We start from the raw sequence: 23,949 nt of genomic DNA on the forward strand, positions 1-23,949 counted from the left end.
TAGCGCTTTTTCTGGGACCTCAAAGCGCTTCACATATGGAAGGGGGGAATCACACCCTTTATGGATAGATGCACTTAAATGATGGATAGATGCACTTTTATGATGGATAGATGCACTTTTATGGACTTCAGTACAGAAACAGCCATTCACTGCCATTATAAAGCTTGGAAGAGCCAGGACATTTTTTTATATAACTCTGATTGTGTTCGTCTGAATGAAGAATGTCATATACACCTAGGATGAGGGACAGTAAATCATGGGCTGCCTTTCATTTTTGGGTGAACTATCCCTTTAACAGCCAGACAGTCCTTGAATAACACGTGTGTGTGTGTGTGTGTGTGTGTGTGTGCAGGTGAAGGCCGAGTTCAGTAAGAAGTCAGTGATGGTCAGTGTGGACGGCACCGACTCCGACCGCATCTCCACTAAAGGACACACACTCGACGTCGAGGGGAAGTTGTACCTCGGAGGAATTCCTTCCACATACACAGCCAAGAGGATCGGAAACGTAACTGATGCTTTTCACTTCAAAACCAGTTTGAAATGTTTTCATACAGTCTTGATGATGTTTCAGGCTCTACTAGAACAGGTTTTCCTGCTTGAATGTTGATTATTCTCCTCATATTCTCCATTGTTGCGGCTCCTCTCTTCCCAGTCTGTCAGTAACACTCTGTTTACTTCCTGTCTCTATGAAGCCCCTCCTTCTGAAAAGCACACTGTGCTCTGATTGGTCGGCTGGAGCAGTGTGTTGTGATTGGTCGAGCGCTTCGAGTGTGTTTGGGAAATGTCCCGCCCCTTACCATACCCGCCAGTTTAACACACTACTAACTAACTCAACCAGGCCCCGCCCCTTTATTCTGCGTATGAATTATTATAATGAGGAATATTGTGACGTGTTCGTTCCCGGAAGAAACTCAAGACTACAATGGAGGCGTTTCAGGAGTTCAGGAACACTGACACTGTTATAGAAAAGAACTGGAGCTTCTCATGATCACACAGCAACATTACACACTGAAGAGATGAAGATGTCTTTACAGTGAGTTAAAAGTGTAAAAAGCACAGGAATGTCCCGTGTTAACCCGAGATGTGTGTGTGGTTCTGCAGGTCACACACAGTCTGGCGGCGTGTCTTCAGGACGTGACTCTGAACGGTGTGCGTATGGACCTGAACGGGCCACTGGTGGCGGATGGGACGAGCTCCTGCTTTAGAGGCGCTCAGGACGGGACCTTCTTCAGTGGAAGCGGATACGCAGCTTTCAGTGAGCAGAACCTTCTCTAGAACTCTCTCACACATCTCAGAGAACAGAACCTCCTCTAGAACTCTCTCTCACACATCTCAGAGAACAGAACCTCCTCTAGAACTCTCTCTCACACATCTCAGAGAACAGAACCTCCTCTAGAACTCTCTCACACATCTCAGAGAACAGAACCTCCTCTAGAACTCTCTCTCACACATCTCAGAGAACAGAACCTCCTCTAGAACTCTCTCACACATCTCAGAGAACAGAACCTCCTCTAGAACTCTCTCACACATCTCAGAGAACAGAACCTCCTCTAGAACTCTCTCTCACACATCTCAGAGAACAGAACCTCCTCTAGAACTCTCTCTCACACATCTCAGAGAACAGAACCTCCTCTAGAACTCTCTCACACACACATCTCAGAGAGCAGAACCTCCTCTAGAACTCTCTCTCACACATCTTAGAGAACAGAACCTCCTCTAGAACTCTCTCTCACACATCTCAGAGAACAGAACCTCCTCTAGAACTCTCTCTCACACATCTCAGAGAACAGAACCTCCTCTAGAACTCTCTCACACATCTCAGAGAACAGAACCTCCTCTAGAACTCTCTCACACACACATCTCAGAGAGCAGAACCTCCTCTAGAACTCTCTCTCACACATCTTAGAGAACAGAACCTCCTCTAGAACTCTCTCTCACACATCTCAGAGAACAGAACCTCCTCTACAACTCTCTCACACATCTCAGAGAACAGAACCTCCTGTATAACTCTCTCTCACACATCTCAGAGAACAGAACCTCCTCTAGAACTCTCTCACACATCTCAGAGAGCAGAACCTCCTCTAGAACTCTCTCTCACACATCTCAGAGAGCAGAACCTCCTCTAGAACTCTCTCACACATCTCAGAGAGCAGAACCTCCTCTAGAACTCTCTCTCACACATCTCCGAGAACAGAACCTCCTCTAGAACTCTCTCTCACACATCTCAGAGAGCAGAACCTCCTCTAGAACTCTCTCTCACACATCTCAGAGAGCAGAACCTCCTCTAGAACTCTCTCTCACACATCTCAGAGAACAGAACCTCCTCTAGAACTCTCCCTCAGACATCTCAGAGAGCAGAACCTCCTCTAGAACTCTCTCTCACACATCTCAGAGAGCAGAACCTCCTCTAGAACTCTCTCTCACACATCTCAGAGAACAGAACCTCCTCTAGAACTCTCCCTCAGACATCTCGGAGAGCAGAACCTCCTCTAGAACTCTCTCTCACACATCTCAGAGAGCAGAACCTCCTCTAGAACTCTCTCTCACACATCTCAGAGAACAGAACCTCCTCTAGAACTCTCCCTCAGACATCTCAGAGAGCAGAACCTCCTCTAGAGCTCTCTCTCACACATCTTAGAGAACAGAACCTCCTCTAGAACTCTCTCACACACATCTCAGAGAACAGAACCTCCTCTAGAACTCTCTCACACATCTTAGAGAACAGAACCTCCTCTACAACTCTCTCACACATCTCAGAGAACAGAACCTCCTCTATAACTCTCTCTCACACATCTCAGAGAACAGAACCTCCTCTAGAACTCTCTCACACACATCTCAGAGAGCAGAACCTCCTCTAGAACTCTCTCTCTCACACACATCTCACACAGAGCAGAACCTCCTCTAGAACTCTCTCACACATCTCAGAGAACAGAACCTCCTCTAGAACTCTCCCTCAGACATCTCAGAGAACATAACCTCCTCTACAACTCTCTCACACATCTCAGAGAACAGAACCTCCTCTAGAATTCTCCTTCAGACATCTCAGAGAACAGAACCTCCTCTACAACTCTCTCACACATCTCAGAGAACAGAACCTCCTCTAGAACTCTCTCTCACACATCTCAGAGAACAGAACCTCCTCTACAACTCTCTCACACATCTCAGAGAACAGAACCTCCTCTATAACTCTCTCTCACACATCTCAGAGAACAGAACCAAAGTCTACAACTCCCTCACACATCTCAGAGAACAGAACCTCCTCTAGAACTCTCCCTCAGACATCTCAGAGAACAGAACCTCCTCTAGAACTCTCCCTCAGACATCTCAGAGAGCAGAACCTCCTCTAGACCTCTCTCTCACACATCTCAGAGAACAGAACCTCCTCTAGAACTCTCCCTCAGACATCTCAGAGAGCAGAACCTCCTCTAGAACTCTCTCTCACACATCTCAGAGAGCAGAACCTCCTCTAGAACTCTCTCTCACACATCTCAGAGAGCAGAACCTCCTCTAGAACTCTCTCTCACACATCTCAGAGAACAGAACCTCCTCTAGAACTCTCTCTCACACATCTCAGAGAACAGAACCTCCTCTAGAACTCTCCCTCAGACATCTCAGAGAGCAGAACCTCCTCTAGAACTCTCTCTCACACATCTCAGAGAACAGAACCTCCTCTAGAACTCTCTCTCACACATATCAGAGAGCAGAACCTCCTCTAGAGCTCTCTCACACATCTCAGAGAACAGAACCTCCTCTAGAACTCTCTCTCACACATCTCAGAGAACAGAACCTCCTCTAGAACTCTCTCCCTCAGACATCTCAGAGAGCAGAACCTCCTCTAGAGCTCTCTCTCACACATCTTAGAGAACAGAACCTCCTCTACAACTCTCTCACACATCTCAGAGAACAGAACCTCCTCTAGAACTCTCTCTCACACATCTCAGAGAGCAGAACCTCCTCTAGAGCTCTCTCTCAGACATCTCAGAGAGCAGAACCTCCTCTAGAACTCTCTCTCACACATCTCAGAGAGCAGAACCTCCTCTAGAACTCTCTCTCACACATCTCAGAGAGCAGAACCTCCTCTAGAACTCTCTCTCACACATCTCAGAGAGCAGAACCTCCTCTAGAGCTCTCTCTCAGACATCTTAGAGAACAGAACCTCCTCTACAACTCTCTCACACATCTTAGAGAACAGAACCTCCTCTACAACTCTCTCACACATCTTAGAGAACAGAACCTCCTCTACAACTCTCTCTCAAACATCTCAGAGAACAGAACCTTTCAATTTATTTCATGATTTGGACTTTTTCCTCATAATTGACTTTTTGTCATAATTTCAACTTTGTCATAAATTCGTCTGTTTTGTGTGCTAATGTTTCTAATGCCTTGATTGCATGTGTCTGCTCCTGCAGTGAAGGAGGGCTATAACGTGGGCTCGGACGTGACGGTGAGTCTGGACTTCCGCTCCACGGCTCCCGACGGGATTTTGTTGGGAATCAGCAGCACGAAAGTGGACGCCATCGGCCTGGAGCTGATCAACGGACAGGTCAGTACGGTTAGCCTTCAGTACGGTTAGCCTCCAGTACGGTTAGCCTTCAGTACGGTTAGCCTGCAGTACGGTTAGCTTTCAGTACAGTTAGCCTTCAGTACTCAACTCACTCAACTCAACTTTATTTATAAAGCACTTTCAACACCACAAGAGGAACCAAAGTGCTGTACAGAAGGTATAAAAGAGAAAATAAAAACAAAGACATAAAACAATGCAAACAAACCTTCTGTATGGTTAGCCTTCAATACGGTTAGCCTTCAGTACTGTTAGACTCCAGTACGGTTAGCCTTCAGTACGGTTAGCCTTCAGTACGGTTAGCCTTCAGTACTGTTAAACTCCAGTACGGTTAGCCTCCAGTACTGTTAGACTCCAGTACGGTTTGCCTTCAGTACAGTTAGACTCCAGTACGGTTAGCCTTCAGTACGGTTAGACTTCAGTATGGTTAGCCTTTAGTACAGTTAGCCTCCAGTACAGTTAGACTCCTGTACGGTTAGCCTGCAGTATGGTCAGCCTGCAGTACGGTCAGCCTCCAGTACGGTTAGCCTCCAGTATGGTTAGCCTGCAGTACGGTTAGCCTGCAGTACGGTTAGCCTTCAGTATGGTTAGCCTCCAGTACGGTTAGCCTTCAGTACTGTTAGACTCCAGTACGGTTAGCCTTCAGTACAGTTAGACTCCAGTACGGTTAGCCTTCAGTACGGTTAGACTTCAGTATGGTTAGCCTTTAGTACGGTTAGCCTCCAGTACAGTTAGACTCCTGTACGGTTAGCCTGCAGTATGGTCAGCCTGCAGTACGGTCAGCCTCCAGTACGGTTAGCCTCCAGTATGGTTAGCCTGCAGTACGGTTAGCCTTCAGTATGGTTAGCCTCCAGTACGGTTACCCTTCAGTACTGTTAGACTCCAGTACGGTTACCCTTCAGTACGGTTAGACTCCAGTACGGTTAGACTCCTGTACGGTTAGCCTGCAGTATGGTCAGCCTGCAGTATGGTCAGCCTCCAGTACGGTTAGCCTGCAGTACGGTTAGCCTGCAGTACGGTTAGCCTTCAGTATGGTTAGCCTCCAGTACGGTTAGACTCCTGTACGGTTAGCCTGCAGTATGGTCAGCCTGCAGTATGGTCAGCCTCCAGTACGGTTAGCCTCCAGTACGGTTAGCCTGCAGTACGGTTACCCTTCAGAACTGTTAGACTCCAGTACGGTTAGCCTTCACTATGGTTAGCCTCCATTACGGTTAGCCTTCAGTATGGTTAGCCTCCAGTACGGTTAGACTCCAGTATGGTTATCCTCCGGTTAGACTCCAGTACGGTTAGCCTCCAGTACGATTAGCCTTCAGTGACCCGTGTTACCGTGCCCGTGACTGACGCTTGACCCGTCGCAGGTGGTGTTCAGCGTGAATAACGGCGCGGGCCGGATCTCAGCGAGCAGCAGGAGCAGCGGGTCCATGTGTGACGGGCGCTGGCGGACCCTGGTGGCCAACAAGCAGAAGCACAGCTTGAGTCTGACCGTCGACGGCGTGACGGTGACCGTGGAGAACCCGTACTCGTCATCCACATCGGCCGAGACAAAAAACCCCATCTATGTGGGCGGACATCCAGGTACTGACTTCAGCATCGGCCCGTTTCTATGGGAACGGCGTAATGTCACTGACTTTTTCTCAATTTTCTTGACATAATTATGACTCAGTATGTCAGGATTTTGACTATTGGTCATAATTTTAAATTTCTGTTATAATTGTAACTTTTTGTCATAATTATGACTTTCTATAATTATGACATATATGTTTTCTAGGTATGACTTTCTATAATTATAACATGTCATAATTTTGAATTTTTGTCATGAATCATGATCTTGACTTTTTCATAAATCTTTGTCATAATTATGACTTTTTATCTATAAGTATGACTTAGTATGTCATGATTTGAATTTTTGTGATAATTTCAATTGTCATAATTTAATTTTTGTCATGATTTTTACTTTTATCTCATAATTATGAGGTATAATTATCATTATTGATTAAATTGACTCGTATCATTTTTCGTCAATATCGCACACCCCTAATAGGCTGTCAATCATGTATCTGTGGTAAGGTCCCAGTAGTTGTTGACGGTGTGTGTGTGTGTGTGTCACAGCTGAGGTGAAGCAGAACTGTCTTCGCACCAGAGAGTCGTTCCGCGGTTGCATGAAGAACCTGCGCGTCTTCAAGGGTCACGTGACTGACGTCCTGGACTTCAGCGCCGCGTTCACACACACACATGTGTTTCCTCATTCCTGCCCTGCATAAAACCATAATTCATCATGTTCTGAGAGTAATCCTAGAGATTTTACCCAAAAATATGACTCTGTTAAGTAACACTTTACAATAAGGTCTCATTTGTTAACAACTTTTATTTTTGAATAGTAAAATGAGTGAAAATCAAATTGTAAATTTTTATGTTAGTTCACAGTGCATCCATTTGATTTTAAAAATGTTTAACATTTAAGAGTTTTACACTGTTCATGTTAACTGAAACCTTATTGTGAGGGTTTACCAGGTTTGATACTTGTTAATAAAATGCAACTTGTTTCTGAGTCGAGCGTGTCGCTTGTGTTTCTGATGATGAAACCAACATTCCTTCTCTATCTGGAACATTCCAGAACGCTGATACTGACACGGATCCAAACAAAGAGCTTTACAGACACAAACTTGTTCAGATCTCATGTAACAATGACACACACTGATGAGGTTTCATGTGTTTTAATTGGATTAGTTTCATAATGACCTGTAGTTTCACCCAAATATTACAGCAACTTCATTACATATTTAACATCATGATATGACATCTATGATATGGTCACATCTTCTTGAGAACATCAAAGAGAACAAAGATGATGATATTATTGGCAGACATTGAAGTAAATCATCAGGGGTCAAAGGTCACCTGTCATCTGAATGATGTTTGTTTCTGTAGTTCATCATCTTTTACTGTTTCAGTTTTTTACTACAGTAACACCGTGTTTTCCAGGCTTTTACTACAGTAACACCATGTTTTCTGGACTTTTACTACAGTAACACCGTGTTTTCCAGGCTTTTACTACAGTAACACCATGTTTTCTGGACTTTTACTACAGTAACACCATGTTTTCTGGACTTTTACTTTAGTAACACCATATTTTCCAGGCTTTTACTACAGTAACACCATATTTTCTGGACTTTTACTTTAGTAACACCATATTTTCCGGGCTTTTATTACAGTAACACCATATTTTCCAGGCTTTTACTACAGTAACACCATATTTTCCAGGCTTTTACTACAGTAACACCATATTTTCCGTGCTTTTACTACAGTAACACCATATTTTTCAGGCTTTTACTACAGTAACACCATATTTTCTGGACTTTTACTTCAGTGACACCATATTTTCCAGGCTTTTACTTCAGTGACACCATATTTTCCAGGCTTTTACTACAGTAACACCATATTTTCCAGGCTTTTACTAGAGTAACACCATATTTTCCGGACTTTTACTTCAGTGACACCATATTTTCTAGGCTTTTACTTCAGTGACACCATATTTTCCAGGCTTTTACTACAGTAACACCATATTTTCCAGGCTTTTACTACAGTAACACCATATTTTCCGTGCTTTTACTACAGTAACACCATATTTTTCAGGCTTTTACTACAGTAACACCATGTTTTCCAGGCTTTTACTACAGTAACACCATGTTTTCCAGGCTTTTACTACAGTAACACCATATTTTCCAGGCTTTTACTACAGTAACACCATATTTTCCGGACTTTTACTACAGTGACACCATATTTTCTGGGCATTTACTACAGTAACACCATGTTTTCCGGGCTTTTACTACAGTAACACCATATTTTCCAGGCTTTTACTACAGTAACACTACAGTGACACCATATTTTCCAGGCTTTTACTACAGTAACACTGTTTTCTGGACTTTTACTACAGTGACACCATATTTTCCGGGCATTTACTACAGTAACACCATGTTTTCCGGGCTTTTACTACAGTAACACCATGTTTTCCGGGCTTTTACTAAAGTAACACCATATTTTCCAGGCTTTTACTACAGTGACACTACAGTGACACCATATTTTCCAGGCTTTTACTACAGTAACACCATATTTTCCAGGCTTTTACTACAGTAACACCATATTTTCCGGACTTTTACTACAGTGACACCATATTTTCTGGGCATTTACTACAGTAACACCATGTTTTCCGGGCTTTTACTACAGTAACACCATATTTTCCAGGCTTTTACTACAGTAACACTACAGTGACACCATATTTTCCAGGCTTTTACTACAGTAACACTGTTTTCTGGACTTTTACTACAGTGACACCATATTTTCCGGGCATTTACTACAGTAACACCATGTTTTCCGGGCTTTTACTACAGTAACACCATATTTTCCAGGCTTTTACTACAGTGACACCATATTTTCCAGGCTTTTACTACAGTAACACTTCAGTGACACCATGTTTTCCAGGCTTTTACTACAGTAACACCATATTTTCCGTGCTTTTACTACAGTAACACCATGTTTTCCGGGCTTTTACTACAGTAACACCATGTTTTCCGGGCTTTTACTAAAGTAACACCATATTTTCCAGGCTTTTACTACAGTGACACTACAGTGACACCATATTTTCCAGGCTTTTACTACAGTAACACCATATTTTCCAGGCTTTTACTACAGTGACACCATGTTTTCCAGGCTTTTACTACAGTGACACCATATTTTCCAGGCTTCTACAGTGACACCATATTTTCCGGACTTTTACTACAGTAACACCATATTTTCCGGGCTTTTACTACAGTGACACCATATTTTCCAGGCTTTTACTACAGTGACACCATATTTTCCGGACTTTTACTACAGTAACACCATATTTTCCGGGCTTTTACTACAGTAACACCATATTTTCCGGGCTTTTACTACAGTAACACCATATTTTCCGGACTTTTACTACAGTGACACCATATTTTCCAGGCTTTTACTACAGTGACACCATATTTTCCGGACTTTTACTACAGTAACACCATATTTTCCGGGCTTTTACTACAGTGACACCATATTTTCCAGGCTTTTACTACAGTAACACCACATTTTCCAGGCTTTTACTACAGTAACACCATATTTTCCGGGCTTTTACTACAGTAACACCATATTTTCCGGGCTTTTACTACAGTGACACCATATTTTCCAGGCTTTTACTACAGTAACACCACATTTTCCAGGCTTTTACTACAGTAACACCATGATTTCCAGGCTTTTTTGAATATTCCTGAATATGAAGCGATCACGTGGTTAGCGTAGATGTGCAGATGCCTGTTGTCCACAGCAGGTCCTGATGGATAAACTTGTTCAGATCTCATGCAACAATGACACACACTGATGAGGTTTCATGTGTTTTAATTGGATTAGTTTCATAATGACCTGTAGTTTCACCCAAATATTACAGCAACTTCATTACATATTTAACATAATGATATGACATCTATGATATGGCTACATCTTCTTCATAATACTCACTGTGACTTCATGTTTGGCCGGCGTATTATTAATGTGGTTTTGATGAAACGAGGCGACTGAAAATATTCCCATGGCTTTGCTGTGAAACGGTCACTATGATAAACACCAAGCACACACTGAACGCATTCACATGAGCTTCCACAACTCAAAGGAGGGAAATAAATGATTCGATGCACAAACTCAATTGGCAACGTCAAGAACGTGTTACTATAAAAAAATCCAATAAAAAAAAAATCCAATCAACAAGTGCACATGTACATCATACATAAAAAACAGCTTTAAGATGAAAAAACAAACATATTCAGAGCATCAAAAGTATTATTGGCAGGCACTGAAGTAAATCATCAGGGGTCAAAGGTCATCTGTCCTCTGAATGATCTTCTATGTTTCGTATGTTCATCAACTTTTAATGTTTCAGTTTTTCACTCGAGTCCTTCATCAGTCCGGTTAGTGTTTGATGACGTTGGCATTAATATTCATCTGGTTTAATTTGAGGTCATATTTACCCGTGCAGCTCATATTTCAAACCAAAATCAAAAGGCAAAATCTCATTTCATTTTAGGACCATAACATTTTCGTATAGTGACATCCAAACACAAATTCACATTACTGTAAAATTATTGTAATACATCAGGGCATGTTATTATGTTTTTGATTAATGGTCATTCTTATTATTGTAACAGTAATGCATTAATTAAAGGCACTACATCAACTATTAATTAGTGCTGTGAAACGAGTAATCGCATCCAAAATAAATGTTTGTTTACATAATATATGTGTGTGTACTGTGTATAATTATTTAGTGTATATGGAATTACACACACATGCATGTATATACATAAGGAAAATGTGTAAATATATATATACAGGAAAGTATTTCTTAAATATATACATGCTTATGTGTGTGTGTACACACATATATTATGTAAACACAAACTTTTATTTTGGATGTGATTAATCGTTGCCCAGCGCTAATATTAATGTAAACATTTCCCCCCATTTTAGTAATTCATAAACAATGAGAATTTGATATAAAATGTGTTTTTTGTTGGATTTTGGGGTGAATACGAGCCGCTCGCAGGTTCAGTTCACATGGCTTCATCACAAACATGCAGCTTATAGAAACAATACAAAATAATTATCATACAGCAGGATAAATTAGTGGTATAAATATTTTATGTACATGCTCTTTTTTACACTGGCTAGTGGTAAGAAGTAATGAAACATGCTTCTGTCCGGGACGTCACACAGTTTTGGCACCAGGCAAACTCAACGACCAGCATTGAACCACGCCACAAAGGTCAACCTCAGGGTTTGACCTCTGACCTCCGGAGCACCTCTGCAGAACACACACGCGCGTGTCCAACTGTTCTCAGGTCAGCGGGACTTTAACACCCATTCGCAGTGAGGATTCGCGTGGTAAACATCTAGTAAATGTGCGTCTGGATCCAGGCAGCGCTCGCCTAGAGACAACCAACCGTTCTTCAGATTAATGCTTGTTATTCACTAATATTATATTACTACTAATAATATATCATAATTACTAGGGGTGTAACGAAACCCTCATGTCACGATTCGATACATATCACGACACTGAACTCACGATATGATATTACTGCGATACTCAAAGACATATGATAAAAGGTTACACAAAATTTAGTTGATTAAAATGCTAAATTCGGTATTACATTGTGTGTGTAAATGAATATCTTGGACTTGGTGCTGAAACCCAAAGCACAGACAATAGAGACACCAGAATAACAATATTCATGATTCTGAAGCTGAAAACACAGATTATTGTAGATGAATATGCTTGATCTCTGTCTCTGACTAGATATATTTATAATAATGTCGGCCACTTTTACTGGAAACATCAGATATTTGGCATTATCAGGAGCCACAAATATTCCCATTATTATACATTATATTCAACATTATATAGTAGTTTAATGTAGTACTGACACTAAAACTCTGAAAACTTTAATTTTTTCTCACAGTAATTTTTATTTTGCGTGAACTATCCGCGATACATATTATTGCATTTTTGTATTGTGATATATTGTGACACGATATACTGTTACACCCCTAATAATTACTATTTATTATTCACTAATATATAGCGCTGATGATGTTGGACTCACCGATGTTTCCTCCCACCTCGAACAGACACTGTCTCTGTCGCCGACTAGCGCCTCGCGACCCGCGCCTGCAAGCGACAGTGATTGGTTAACAACATGGGTTGGTTGGGTCATGTGACCGGTGTGTGTGTGTGTGTGTGTGTTGAAGTGGTTCACTGACCCGTTCTCGATGTCGAAGCGCGCCGTGATGTCTCTGGCCTTCATCTCGCAGCTCAACTGAATCGCCATCGAAACCTTAGCGTGAAGCGGCGCGTGAACTCTGATGACTCCGTCGCGAAGGTCCGTGACCTGAGGAACACACACACACACACACACAGAGACTTTATTAGCTTATTATTTCTAGTTGGTGTAATAATATATCGTGTCACAATAGGCCTATATCGCAATACAAAAATGCAAAAATATGTATCGTGGACAGTGAGAATATGTATCGTGGATAGATAAAAATTACTGTGTGATAAAAAAGTTTCCAGAGTTTTAGTATTAGTAGGCTACTAAATTAAAATACTATATATAATGTTCAAAATAATGTATACTAATCCAATGTGGGAATTTTTGTGTAAAAAGTGGCCTACATTATTTTATATCTAGTCAGTGACAGAGATCAAGCATATTCATCTACAATAATCTGTATTTTCAGCTTCAGAATCATGAATATTGTTATTCTGGTGTCTCTATTGTCTGTGCTTTGGGTTTCAGCACCAAGTCCAAGATATTCATTTACACACACAATGTAATACCGAATTTAGCATTTTAATCAACAGTAAAAATTTCGTTGACCTTTCATATGTCTTGGAGTATTGCAATAATATCCTATCGTGAGTTCAGTATCAGGATATGTATGAATCGTGACATGAGGGTATCATTACACCCCTAATCTATTGATATTTTAGTGATTGGATGAGCATTTTTGTTTACAGTGCAAGTTACATGTTTTGCGCCAGTAAGTGGCGCCTCATCTTTGTGAGTCAGTCAATTCGTTCAAAAACTCTTGATTAATTTAGAAACTAAACAAGCTATTGAAATTATTTTAATAATTACTTTATAGTTACTTTTTTGTGGGAATTTTTAATTATTATTGAATATCACCTTATAAGGCTCAACTGTCGAGCAACGCGTCACCGAGGAAATTACGCGCCATTTCAAATCGACCAGCGCTGACTGACTGACTGACGTCACGTAACGTGAAATCCTCGCTACTGTAAAAAGATGTTCCTCAGCGGTCATGATATTATTTCACGCCTTTATGACTGGACCTGGAGAATAAAAGCTCCTCTAACAGACGAAGGTAATCGCACACGCTCAGTTTATCTCTCTCTTTCTCTCAGACTCTATATAATTGGCTACTACAGTGCTGTAACTAGCCCACGCCGTCGTGGCTAGTTCTGAGTGACTTGACGTACTATCAGCTGCACATTTGAATCTGTGGCGAGGACGTAGTAATCCATCTGAACAGATTCATATCGGCTGATGTAAGTGATGTTTGTGGCGCTCAAGTTAAAATATGTAACCTAACGTTTAATATAATATAAGTCAACACCTTATGCCACATGCGGTCGCTCAGGATACGTCAGCGCGTCTGCCATCTTGGAACGGTCAACATTTCAGATGCCGTCCCGTCACAGTACAAATCATAAAATCGCGTTCTGCATAAACGGCCACATCATGCTGTTTAATATTAGGATACACCAGAAATTCCCGAATGTTTTCATCTGCGCCTATGACCTCAAATATGTACTTTAAGTCCCTCTGAGATTTTAAGTTAATAATTTAACACATTCACGCAGTGTTATTTTAGCATCAATTAGATAATGTTTTAGATTCTGTTTGTATAAATATTTTGAATTAATTGCATTTTTTATTATTAGTGCTGTCAAATCGATTAATCACATCTAACATAAAAGTTTGTTTATATATATATATATATATATATTATATATATATATATATATATGTGTGTGTGTGAGTGAGAGAGAGAGAGAGACACATACCACATATTATATAAACACAAACTTTTTTGTTAGATGCAATTAATCGATTTGACAGCACAAATTTTTATATTTTCCATTTGGTTTTTTAATTTTGTTGAGTGCAATTGTCATTGTATTAGTGTTTTATCTCTTTTATTCATTTTATTTACATTTTAGTTTGTAATTTTAGTACTGTGAAACTAATGAAAATTCAAAATGTTGGCAAATATCATTTTCACTTTAAAGGTGACCTATAATTCAAAATTGAATTTACCTTGGTATAGTCAAATAACAAGAGTTCAGTGCATGAACATGACATAGAGTGAATCTCAAACTGGACTGTTTTCGCATTCTCATTTAATTCACGTTTATGAAAAACACCCCTGAAAAACGGTCGGTTTTTGTCCACACAATACCGACTGTGACGCAATAGTCGGGATCATTAATATGTACGCCTCCAAATATTTGCATAATGCCAGCCCTCAATGCCAGGCGGAACTGCGCAGCCGAAGCATGGCAGTTGCTCAGTGTGGATGTACACATGAACACAAAAGTATTTTTTAGTTCCTTCATCTGAGCCTCTCCTTAAACAATGGGTTAATTTTATTTTCTCTGGAAATTTCCAAACATTTCACCGAGTGTTTCCTCAACTTGGGCCAATACAGAGCTGGCCTCGGATCGAGCTACCAAGCAACACTTTCTGATGTGTAATTGTTCAAGTTCAGACAGGTAATCTTTCTCTCAAAATCGTTCAATACTGTTTATGCATCAGTAAGTCAAGCCAGTGACTAAAATATCAGCTTCACATCGTTTCTTTTAGTAGGATGAAAATAATCGTATTTAAATTGTGAACAAATTATATACAGAAAGCGATCAAAGAACAATCTTTCCACACAGCGCGAGTTTATCTGGACACTTGCCAAACTCGTTATGAAATCAATGACGCGCGTTACTGCACAACGAAGCTCTTACTGTATTTACATCATCGTGTTTGCATTGGTGAAAGCATTAGAGAGAGTGCAGAAACTGCTTTGCAATGATAAGATCTTCATTCTCGCGATCAACACACTGTCATCTGCTCAATGCTCATCAGGGCAACATTTTATGTGATGGGAATAGATCTAAATACTTTATAAACTTCTCACGATTCGTTAATCTCGATAGCTGTTATAGTAAAAACGTATAATAGCAGTAGTAAAAGTATTCTGGAGAGAGTTTCACATGTAATGCGTTGCTATTTCACATGCAAGCATGTCAGCCAATCACAGCAGTGGCCGCGGTTACACTGAATCCCACAGCAGACACGCCCCTTCAAACAGAGTGTTCAAATCAGAGGCTAAAAGCAGGCTAGGAAAAATGCCATTTATTTCTAAATTATGATGATTTTTTATCTAAAAAACATACTAACAACATTATAAGGGTAACCCAGGAAACATTATAAAATAATAGAAAAAAACATTCTAGGGCACCTTTAAATTTTCATTTTCACTCTCATTTTATTCCAAATGTTTATTATGGTTTTAGTTAGCTATAATAATAACCCTGGTTCACGGCTCCCCCGTGTCGATTAACTTTTATCCAAACGAGGAATGAAGGTTCAGTCCCATGAGCACTCACTTCGCTGCGGTCTCGGTCCTTCTCCGTGTTCCATCTCCTCAATAGTCTGCGTTTGGTTTTCTCTGAGGTCGGCGTTTTCTTGCCCATGGCGGCTTCGTTCATTTTTCTGACGTGGGAGATCAGGAAACACGGGACCTGCGGATACGAATATCAGACGTCAGCGACTCAAGACATTCATGAGCCCAGCTCATTTCTGAATATCAAGCGAAAACATGGTTAATGTAGCTTTTCAGATGCTCGCCGTCCACAGCATGTCCTGATGGCTAATGTTTTTTGGATTTGACTAAAGTAACACCATGTTTTCTGATCATTTACTACAGTAACACCATATTTTCCAGGCTTTTACTACAGTAACACCGTGTTTTCTGGACATTTACTACAGTAACACCACGTTTTCTGGACTTTTACTACAGTAACACCATGTTTTCTGGACTTTTACTACAGTAACACCACGTTTACTACAGTAACACCATGTTTCCAGGCTTTTACTACAGTCACACCATGATTTCTGAACATTTACTACAGTAACACCATGTTTCCAGGCTTTTACTACAGTAACACCATGTTTTCTGGACTTTTACTACAGTAACACCATGTTTTCTGGACTTTTAGTACAGTAACACCATGATTTCTGAACATTTACTACAGTAACACCATGTTTCCAGGCTTTTACTACAGTAACACCATGTTTTCTGGACTTTTACTACAGTAACACCACGTTTACTACAGTAACACCATGTTTCCAGGCTTTTACTACAGTAACACCATGTTTCCAGGCTTTTACTACAGTAACACCATGATTTCTGAACTTTTACTACAGTAACACCATGTTTCCAGGCTTTTACTACAGTAACACCATGATTTCTGAACTTTTACTACAGTAACACCATGTTTTCTGGACTTTTACTACAGTAACACCATGTTTCCAGGCTTTTACTACAGTAACACCATGATTTCTGAACTTTTACTACAGTAACACCATGTTTTCTGGACTTTTACTACAGTAACACCACGTTTACTACAGTAACACCATGTTTCCAGGCTTTTACTACAGTAACACCATGTTTCCAGGCTTTTACTACAGTAACACCATGATTTCTGAACTTTTACTACAGTAACACCATGTTTCCAGGCTTTTACTACAGTAACACCACGTTTACTACAGTAAAACCATGTTTCCAGGCTTTTACTACAGTAACACCATGTTTCCAGGCTTTTACTACAGTAACACCATGATTTCTGAACTTTTACTACAGTAACACCATGTTTTCTGGACTTTTACTACAGTAACACCACGTTTACTACAGTAACACCATGTTTCCAGGCTTTTACTACAGTAACACCATGTTTCCAGGCTTTTACTACAGTAACCCCAGGTTGTCCACACTTTTTTGAATATTTCTGGATATGAAGCGATCACGTGGCTAATGCAGCTGCAGATGCTCACCGTCCACAGCAGGTCCTGATGGGTAATGAGGAGACGCACGAGTTGGGCGGCAGCAACGGCGATCTGCATCTCCTCCTGTTTGGCGTTCTTCCCGCGGAAAGTGAAGAGATTTGGCGCTACGATCATGGAGACGTTCCACAGACTCATGCGGTTCTTCTCCTCGTACGCCACCACCTTTCTCAGGAACTCCAGGAGAGCCTGAGAACAAACATCGCACACATCAGCAGGTTTATTTATATTACTAGAGAATTCGAACAAACTCCAAACAGGAATTTTCTCTGGAAACATGCATAAATCTGACTCGCGCTGCATCGAAGCTTCAGTCGAACCCGTGACCTCTGCTTCTAAGCTTCAGGGTAAATAACGTCTACTGCATCTGTGCTGCGTTTTCAGCAGATTTCAGCAGTGTGTGTGTGTGTGTGTGTGTGTGTGTGAGAGAGAGAGTTCAGTAGGAACAGAATCAGTGCTGAATCTCCAACATGAGAATATGGGCACAAAACATGACGTCAAACAGGCCTGATTCTCTCTCTCGTCTGTGTGTGTGTGTGTGTGTGTGTGTGTGTGTGTGAGAGAGAGAGTGTGCGTGTGTCATCACAAATTCATGCCGCTCGTCCGACCGGTTCATCAACTTCACCTGAGAACATGTTTACCGTATTTAAATACTTCACACACACTCAGTTCTCTACATAGGGACATTCCATAGACTCATACTGTTTTATTTACACTAAACCACAGAACACTTTTAAGATTAAAAAAAACCTTGTTTTTTTATTCTATCTTAACTTCCATAGATCTGTTTTTATAAATGCCAGATTTTGTCAGATTGAGCTCATGTCTGGGGAGAAATCGGACCTTAAAGCAGCCGTTCTCGAGCTTTAAAATAAGCTAAAAATGAAGATTAAGCTGAAATCATATTTCTCATTTTAACAGCATTTTTTGTATTTTTTACTTGGTTCTCCTGATCCTGGATATAATGTTTTGTGAACACATTCATATACATTTCAAGCTCCATAATAAGTGTTTGGCTATTGTGAGTAAAAACTTATTCTAAAAACCACAAACTATAATTTATCATTGGGAATATAAAGCGTAAACTGTGAGCAAGTGTTATTTGATTTAAGTATCATTGAGATACTATTATATATGTTTTTTTATATTTAAATTTTAGAAAAAAAATGTTGTGTGTTTTTATTAGTTATTGTTTTTTGTTAAATATGTCCATTTTGTTTTATTCATTTATGTTTTAGTTATTTTAATATATCAAGTTAAAGTAACAACAGGTAACTTTTCAACCTTCATAATATATTTCCAAGTCTCTTGTGATGGTACATCGACTTACAATAGGTTGAATGACACGTCTCCCATAGCCTGACGGGGTCTGTAGCGTTTTTAATCGTACTTTTAAACTTCGGGTTTCGGGTAGTAACCGGCGAACAAAGAGAACTACACAATTCGACTACTTTACGGCATATACGTCACTTCCACCACCACTTCCTTAAAATCGGACTTGCGAGCCAAATGTTATAGTCATGGCCGAAGCAGCACAGAAAAACAAGAAAGCAAAGGTTTTATCGGAGCAAAGCAAAAAGAGAAAAAGAGAAAGTGATCGCGTTAAAGGCAGAACGAGGATCAACATTGCAGAGCTGCCAACTCTCACGCATTGGCCGTGAGACACCCGCATTTGATTGGTTTCACACGCTCACACGCACGCCACACCCCCGGTTTCTCACGCTAAATTGTCAACCCGGTCGGTCAAATGCCTGAAAGATGAGTTTATCTATAGATCTACCTGTTGAGCCACTCGTGATCGACAAGTTATACCGCAAATTAGTTCAAATCTCCCGGAATCTAGAGCGAGCGCGCACGCGAGACAGAGACTGTGCTCCAACGCGCGCGGACGGCAGAGAGAGAAAGCGAGCGAGAGACCTTGCGTGTGCAGGGAGCATCGAACCCTCCATCGAAAAAAGAATGCCTCTCTCTAACCTCTCTAATTCGCTAGAGTAGTAGCGAATTATCAATCTGGTAGCTAGTAGACGATATTCTAGTTTTTGATGGTTAGCTATCGCTAGTATTCTCGTTCTGATTTGAACTTTGCAATCGATGAAATGCAAATAGCAAATGTTTGACCTAAAAAGTGTAGTCTACTCAACATGTACAAAGAAAGGAGGAAGATTATTAATAAAATCATATTTTAGGATACCTAACATGTCTGTGATATTTGTTTATTTGTCTTGCCTCAAGCTATAATGCAAATCGATTTGTAAAATTTGCAGATTCATTTATGGTAGCTTGATATTATAATATTGACGATATATGGTTATTATCAACCACTCAAACATTGCATTGAAGTATCATATAGATTCAGTAAAACGGTAACCAATAGACTAGGCTACTATAATGACGCTGGCTTGTAAACGTGAGCATCGCGATCATTTGTCGTTAGAAAAAAAGAAAACCCATGAAATTATATTCATATGACATGCTGAAATATATGCCACTGTACCTGGGATGAAGACATTTCACACGCGACGCAAGCAGAACACCTGCATGTGACCTCCTCCTACAGTGTTCAGGGCTATCGTGGTTGTCAACAATTGCACGTGCATGTAGGATGACAGAGTTTACGACAGTAGTAGAGGACAATACTGTTTCCCAACTGTAGGGGGAGCCCGAGAGCAAAAAACTACCTGTTGTTACTTTAAACTAAATGAAAATGGGAAATGTTGCTTTGGCAACTGTTTTTTATTTATTTTATTTTATTTCAGATAACATTATATTTCAAGTAACGGAAATGTTTTTTATGGTTTTAGTTAACTATAATAATGAATAATGGATATTTATAATTATATTATTTAATTATTTAAAATTACCGCCAGTCATAGTTTCAGTAAATAAACGGTTTGAAAATGTCATTATAGCAAAGTATGATAAATACATCGAGGGCCTTTTATTGTCTTTGAAAATGAGTGGTGTTGGAGTCAAAAAGCTTTTATTTAGTAGGAGTGTCATAATATATCGCAATACAAAAATGCAACAATATGTATCGTGGATAGTTCACCCAAAATAAAAAGTTTTAGTGTCAGTACTACATTAAACTACTATATATACTATTATAATATTTGTGGCTCCTGATTATGACAAATATCTGATGTTTCCAGTAAAAGTGTCCGACATTATTATAAATATATCTAGTCAGTGTCAGAGATCAAGCATATTCATCTACAATAATCTGTGTTTTCAGCTTCAGAATCATGAATATTGTTATTCTGGTGTCTCTATTGTCCTGTGCTTTGGGTTTCAGCACCAAGTCCAAGATATTCATTTACACACACAATGTAATACCGAATTTAGCATTTTAATCAACATTACATTTTTTGTTAACCTTGTATCATATGTCTTGGAGTATCGCAGTAATTAAGTATCGTGAGTTCAGTGTCGTCGTGATATGTATGAATCGTGACATGAGGGTCTCGTTACACCCGTATTATTGAGCTGCTGATCTTCATAAACAGCGTGTGGAGATGAACAGACCTTCAGCGTGTCTCTGTTGGCTTCGGGAAGCAGCATGATGAGAAGATGAAGAGCCTGAATCTGGTGTTTGGGGGACGAGATACCTGACACACAGACAGAGAGAGAGAGAGATGAGTGACTCTGAACAGACACTCGCCGCGTTTACATTACCCTTCAAACTGCGCAAATTGAAAATACACCCCAATGGAAACACGTCAATTTCGCAAAAACTCCCATTTATCGCAAAAAGGTTTTTACGCTCGCATGAGGAGGTTTTTCAGGCAATTCGAAAAAGGAATATTTCGCAAAACTGCGATGGAAACAGTTTTTGCGCATGTACAGGTCATCTGGCGAACGAGAAATGTATCATTCTTTAAAGAAGGCGCAGTGTGTTTGGACAGAAAACGAGACAGAGTTCTTAATTAAACTCATAAAAGACAAAAGTGTTACAGGAATACTGGATTCTAAACAACAAAGAAAGGCCACAATCAAGAGCTGGAAGCAGAAATGAGGGAGAAACTCCTCAGAAATGAGGGAGAAACTCCTCAAGTATAAGGGCCTTTCCTTGCCATTAAAGCTTGGAAAACTGCAATGGAAACAGTTTTTGCGCATTTAAAGGTCATCTGGCCAACGAGAAATTTACCTTCGGTTAAAAATAAAACTGCGGTGGCTGGGATGTAAATCTACCGACATCCATTGCTATAATTGTTGGAATGACTTATCACAAGAGGAAAACATTATGTTTTAGTCGCATAACATCGGTTAATGCAAACGCGGTCTTTACCCAATTGTTTTTTATCGACATTTAGAAAATATCGCAAAAGTTTGGCGCAAGTCTGTAATGGCAACGCGGCTACTGGCGGACTCGTGTGTGTGTGTGTGTGTGTGTGTTCAGACTCACTCTGAGCCGCTGTGAACGCTGGCAGATGTTGTTGGGTTAGCAAAGGATACGGCAGCTCGCGGATAAACATCTTCAACAAACCCGCCGCGTCGTTCTGACGCACCTGATCCCAGTCGAAGCGATCCTCGTAGAACTTCAACTCCAGCTCCTGACGCAGGTGCTGTGGAGGACAAACACATGAGTTTATGAATATTAGGAATTTTTAAGGCCAGACAAGAAATTTGTTGAGGTCAGTTTGTAAAGAAGGACTACACGCCTGCACACATATATATATATATATATATATATACACAAACATGCATAACTATAGACTAAACACGTGATACGCATGTGCACGCCGTCAGCGGTTTCACAGATTCGCGTTTTTGAAGGTTACGCGGAGATGATAGCGCTTTTCAAACAAAAAAATAACGCTTGCACCTTGGAACCTATTTCAAGGTTTGCGTTCTCGAGCAGCAAACACTGTTGTGCGAATGAGCGGCCAGAACACATTAAGGGTTTTCTATTTCTAAACAGCCCCAAGGTAATAACTAATGATCTTTGCAATGGAAGTGAAACAATCAAAACTAACTTTATCTGGACAATAACTTTATTCTAGATCTGCTGTAAAGCCTAAACAATCTCTGTTACTGTAATCTCCTGTTATCACTGTAAAGCTGCTGTGAAACTCTATATTGTTAAAGCGCTGTATAAATGAAGGTGACGTGACTTGACATGAAACCAGCAGGAGTTACTCGTGGCCAAATTCATCAGTTGATGAACTGGTCAAATAACACTGAATTAAAATTAAATTAAAGCTGGAATCAGTGGGAGAAATCCAGGTCAGATGCTTTACGGATGTTTTACTGAGCAAAACAGCACCAGCACTGGACCAGGCCGTGTTCCTCTGCAGGGATGATGGGTAATTTACCTTTACTCTGGATGCTGATCCCGGGACTCTGAGGATTCCCTCCGTCTGTAACCCCGTCTGCTCCAGTTTAGACAACAACTGAAAACAGAAACACAATAAACATTATCACATGAGACACACAAACACACGTGCTGGATATTAACATGGCTTTCTGGACTTTAACTACAAGAACACCAAGTATTCTTGAAATTTACCATAGAAACACCATGTTTTCTGAACTTTTACTACAGTAACACTGTTTTCTGGACATTTACTACAGTAACACCATGTTTTCTGGACATTTACTACAGTGACACCATATTTTCTGGACTTTTACTACAGTAACACCATATTTTCTGGACTTTTACACCATATTTTCCATGCTTTTACTACAGTGACACCATGTTTTCTGGACATTTACTACAGTAACACCATGTTTTCTGGACTTTTACTACAGTGACACCACATTTTCCATGCTTTTACTACAGTGACACCATGTTTTCTGGACTTTTACTACAGTAACACCATATATTCTGGACTTTACTACAGTAACACCATGTTTTCCAGGCTTTTACTACAGTGACACCATGTTTTCTGGACTTTTACTACAGTGATACCATGTTTTCCAGGCTTTTACTACAGTAACACCATGTTTTCCAGGCTTTTACTACAGTAACACCATATTTTCCAGGCTTTTACTACAGTAACACCATGTTTTCTGGACTTTTACTACAGTAACACCATATTTTCTGGACTTTACTACAGTAACACCATGTTTTCTGGACTTTTACTACAGTGACACCATATTTTCTGGACTTTTACTACAGTAACACCATATTTTCCAGGCTTTTACTACAGTAACACCATGTTTTCTGGACTTTTACTACAGTAACACCATTTTTCTGGACATTTACTACAGTGACACCATATTTTCTGGACTTTTACTACAGTAACACCATATTTTCTGGACTTTTACTACAGTAACACCATATTTTCCATGCTTTTACTACAGTGACACCATGTTTTCTGGACTTTTACTACAGTGACACCACATTTTCCATGCTTTTACTACAGTGACACCATGTTTTCTGGACTTTTACTACAGTAACACCATATTTTCTGGACTTTACTACAGTAACACCATGTTTTCCAGGCTTTTACTACAGTGACACCATGTTTTCTGGACTTTTACTACAGTGACACCATGTTTTCCAGGCTTTTACTACAGTAACACCATGTTTTCCAGGCTTTTACTACAGTAACACCATATTTCCCAGGCTTTTACTACAGTAACACCATGTTTTCTGGACTTTTACTACAGTAACACCATATTTTCTGGACTTTACTACAGTAACACCATGTTTTCTGGACTTTTACTACAGTGACACCA

General features: G+C 40.2%; 2 protein-coding genes across 2 annotated transcripts in view; one reads left to right on the forward strand and one right to left on the reverse strand.

The window, feature by feature from the left end:
- The window catches only part of lama1 (laminin, alpha 1), an 81,450-nt gene extending 74,343 nt beyond the window's left edge, over window positions 1-7,107 (forward strand). The window contains exons 59-63 of the mRNA XM_056243554.1: window positions 353-505; window positions 1,102-1,255; window positions 4,410-4,543; window positions 5,920-6,136; window positions 6,671-7,107. Coding sequence (XP_056099529.1) covers window positions 353-505; window positions 1,102-1,255; window positions 4,410-4,543; window positions 5,920-6,136; window positions 6,671-6,822 — 810 coding nt within the window. The 3' untranslated portion in view covers window positions 6,823-7,107. The remainder of the gene's footprint in view (window positions 1-352; window positions 506-1,101; window positions 1,256-4,409; window positions 4,544-5,919; window positions 6,137-6,670) is intronic.
- Window positions 7,108-11,003: 3,896 nt separating this feature from the next.
- The window catches only part of arhgap28 (Rho GTPase activating protein 28), a 52,426-nt gene continuing 39,480 nt past the window's right edge, over window positions 11,004-23,949 (reverse strand). Inside the window, exons 8-15 of the mRNA XM_056243558.1 lie at window positions 22,581-22,658; window positions 21,671-21,830; window positions 20,791-20,873; window positions 17,260-17,457; window positions 15,813-15,947; window positions 12,386-12,513; window positions 12,229-12,293; window positions 11,004-11,550 (exon numbers count right to left, since the gene is read on the reverse strand). Of these exons, the coding sequence (XP_056099533.1) occupies window positions 11,465-11,550; window positions 12,229-12,293; window positions 12,386-12,513; window positions 15,813-15,947; window positions 17,260-17,457; window positions 20,791-20,873; window positions 21,671-21,830; window positions 22,581-22,658 (933 nt within the window). The 3' untranslated portion in view covers window positions 11,004-11,464. The remainder of the gene's footprint in view (window positions 11,551-12,228; window positions 12,294-12,385; window positions 12,514-15,812; window positions 15,948-17,259; window positions 17,458-20,790; window positions 20,874-21,670; window positions 21,831-22,580; window positions 22,659-23,949) is intronic.

This window comes from Rhinichthys klamathensis, unplaced genomic scaffold, assembly GCF_029890125.1.
Source record: "Rhinichthys klamathensis goyatoka isolate OS25496 unplaced genomic scaffold, OSU_Roscu_1.1 h1tg000808l_1, whole genome shotgun sequence".
NCBI lineage: Eukaryota > Metazoa > Chordata > Actinopteri > Cypriniformes > Leuciscidae > Rhinichthys > Rhinichthys klamathensis.